At 61.8% G+C, this 1,250-nt stretch overlaps 1 protein-coding gene across 1 annotated transcript; it reads right to left on the reverse strand.

Moving 5' to 3' along the window:
* Positions 1 to 23: 23 nt before the first annotated feature.
* On the reverse strand, positions 24 to 1,247 carry LOC104622303 (frizzled-2; the record flags this gene model as incomplete). Its single annotated transcript, XM_010289046.1, has 1 exon — positions 24 to 1,247. A coding segment is annotated over one exon (1,224 nt), but the record flags the coding sequence as incomplete, so codon positions are not given.
* Positions 1,248 to 1,250: the final 3 nt, after the last annotated feature.

Below are 1,250 nucleotides of genomic sequence, written 5' to 3' on the forward strand. Positions count from 1 at the left end.
AGCAGCCGGGCTCGGCGGGGGGGTCACACCGTCGTCTCGCCCTGCTTGCTGTTGGTGAGCCGCGTGTAGAACTTCCTCCACGAGTGCAGGGTTTTACCCGACCATATCCAAAAGCCGGAGGTGATGCCCACGATGAGAGTCATGAGATACTTGATCATGTAGACGGTGAAATCGGGGGTCATGCGGGGGGTGAAGTGGAGCGGGCAGGGGATGGCCAAGCTCTTGCAGTTCTGGCTGATCCAGCTGCGCTCCCAGTGCTCGCGGAAAGCCTGCTCGTAGAAATAGCAAGCGATGACGATGGTGGCTGGGACGGTGTAGAGGACGCTGAAGACCCCGATGCGAACCATCAACCGCTCCAGCTTCTCTGTTTTGGTCCCTCCGTGTTTCATGATGGTGCAGAGGTAGACGAAGAGCGGGGCCAACACGAAGCCCCGGAGAGGGTCGATGTTGTTGAGGCCCACGAAGCAGACGCCGCTCAGCAGGTCCCCGTCGATCTGCCCCATGGCCAGAATGGTGATGGTCTTGACGGCCGGCACGGCCCAGGCGGCCAAGTGGAAGTACTGGGAGTTGGCCTCGATGGCCTCGTGGCCCCACTTCATGCCGGCGGCCAGGAACCAGGTGAGGGAGAGGATGACCCACCAGATCGAGCTGGCCATGCTGAAGAAGTAGAGCATCATGAAGAGGATGGTGCAACCTTCTTTCTTGGTGCCCTGTACCACCGTGCGGTAGCCATCCTCCTGGAAACGCTCGTTGCAGACCACCCTCTCCTCCAGCACAAAGCCGGCAATGTAGGCCACCGACACCATGGTGTAGCACCCTGAGAGGAAGATGATGGGTCGCTCGGGGTAGCGGAAACGCTGCATGTCCACCAGGTAGGTGGTGACAGTGAAGAAGGTGGAGGCGCAACACAAGACAGACCAGATGAGGATCCAGATGCGGGCGAAACGGATCTCGTCCTCGTTGAAGAACATGTGGCCGTCGGGCCGGGTGGGCTCGCAGGGCGCCGCGCAGTCCTTCTCACCCAAGAACTTGTAGTTGAGGTAGCTGGGCACCTTCAGCGCCCGCGGGCAGTGGAAGGGGTGGTCGAGGGTGGCGTAACGAGGGGCGCCCGGGGTGCCCTGGCCGGCCAACGGCGTGGCGCTGGTGAGCAACGCCGGCGAACCGCCGTCTTCCGAATGGTTCTGCCCCACGCAGATCTGCTCTGCGCCGTGCCGGGGGAAATTCTCGCAACGTAATCGCTCCGGCCATTG

Source organism: Phaethon lepturus, unplaced genomic scaffold (assembly GCF_000687285.1).
Source record: "Phaethon lepturus isolate BGI_N335 unplaced genomic scaffold, ASM68728v1 scaffold28300, whole genome shotgun sequence".
In the NCBI taxonomy this organism is placed as follows: Eukaryota; Metazoa; Chordata; class Aves; order Phaethontiformes; family Phaethontidae; genus Phaethon; species Phaethon lepturus.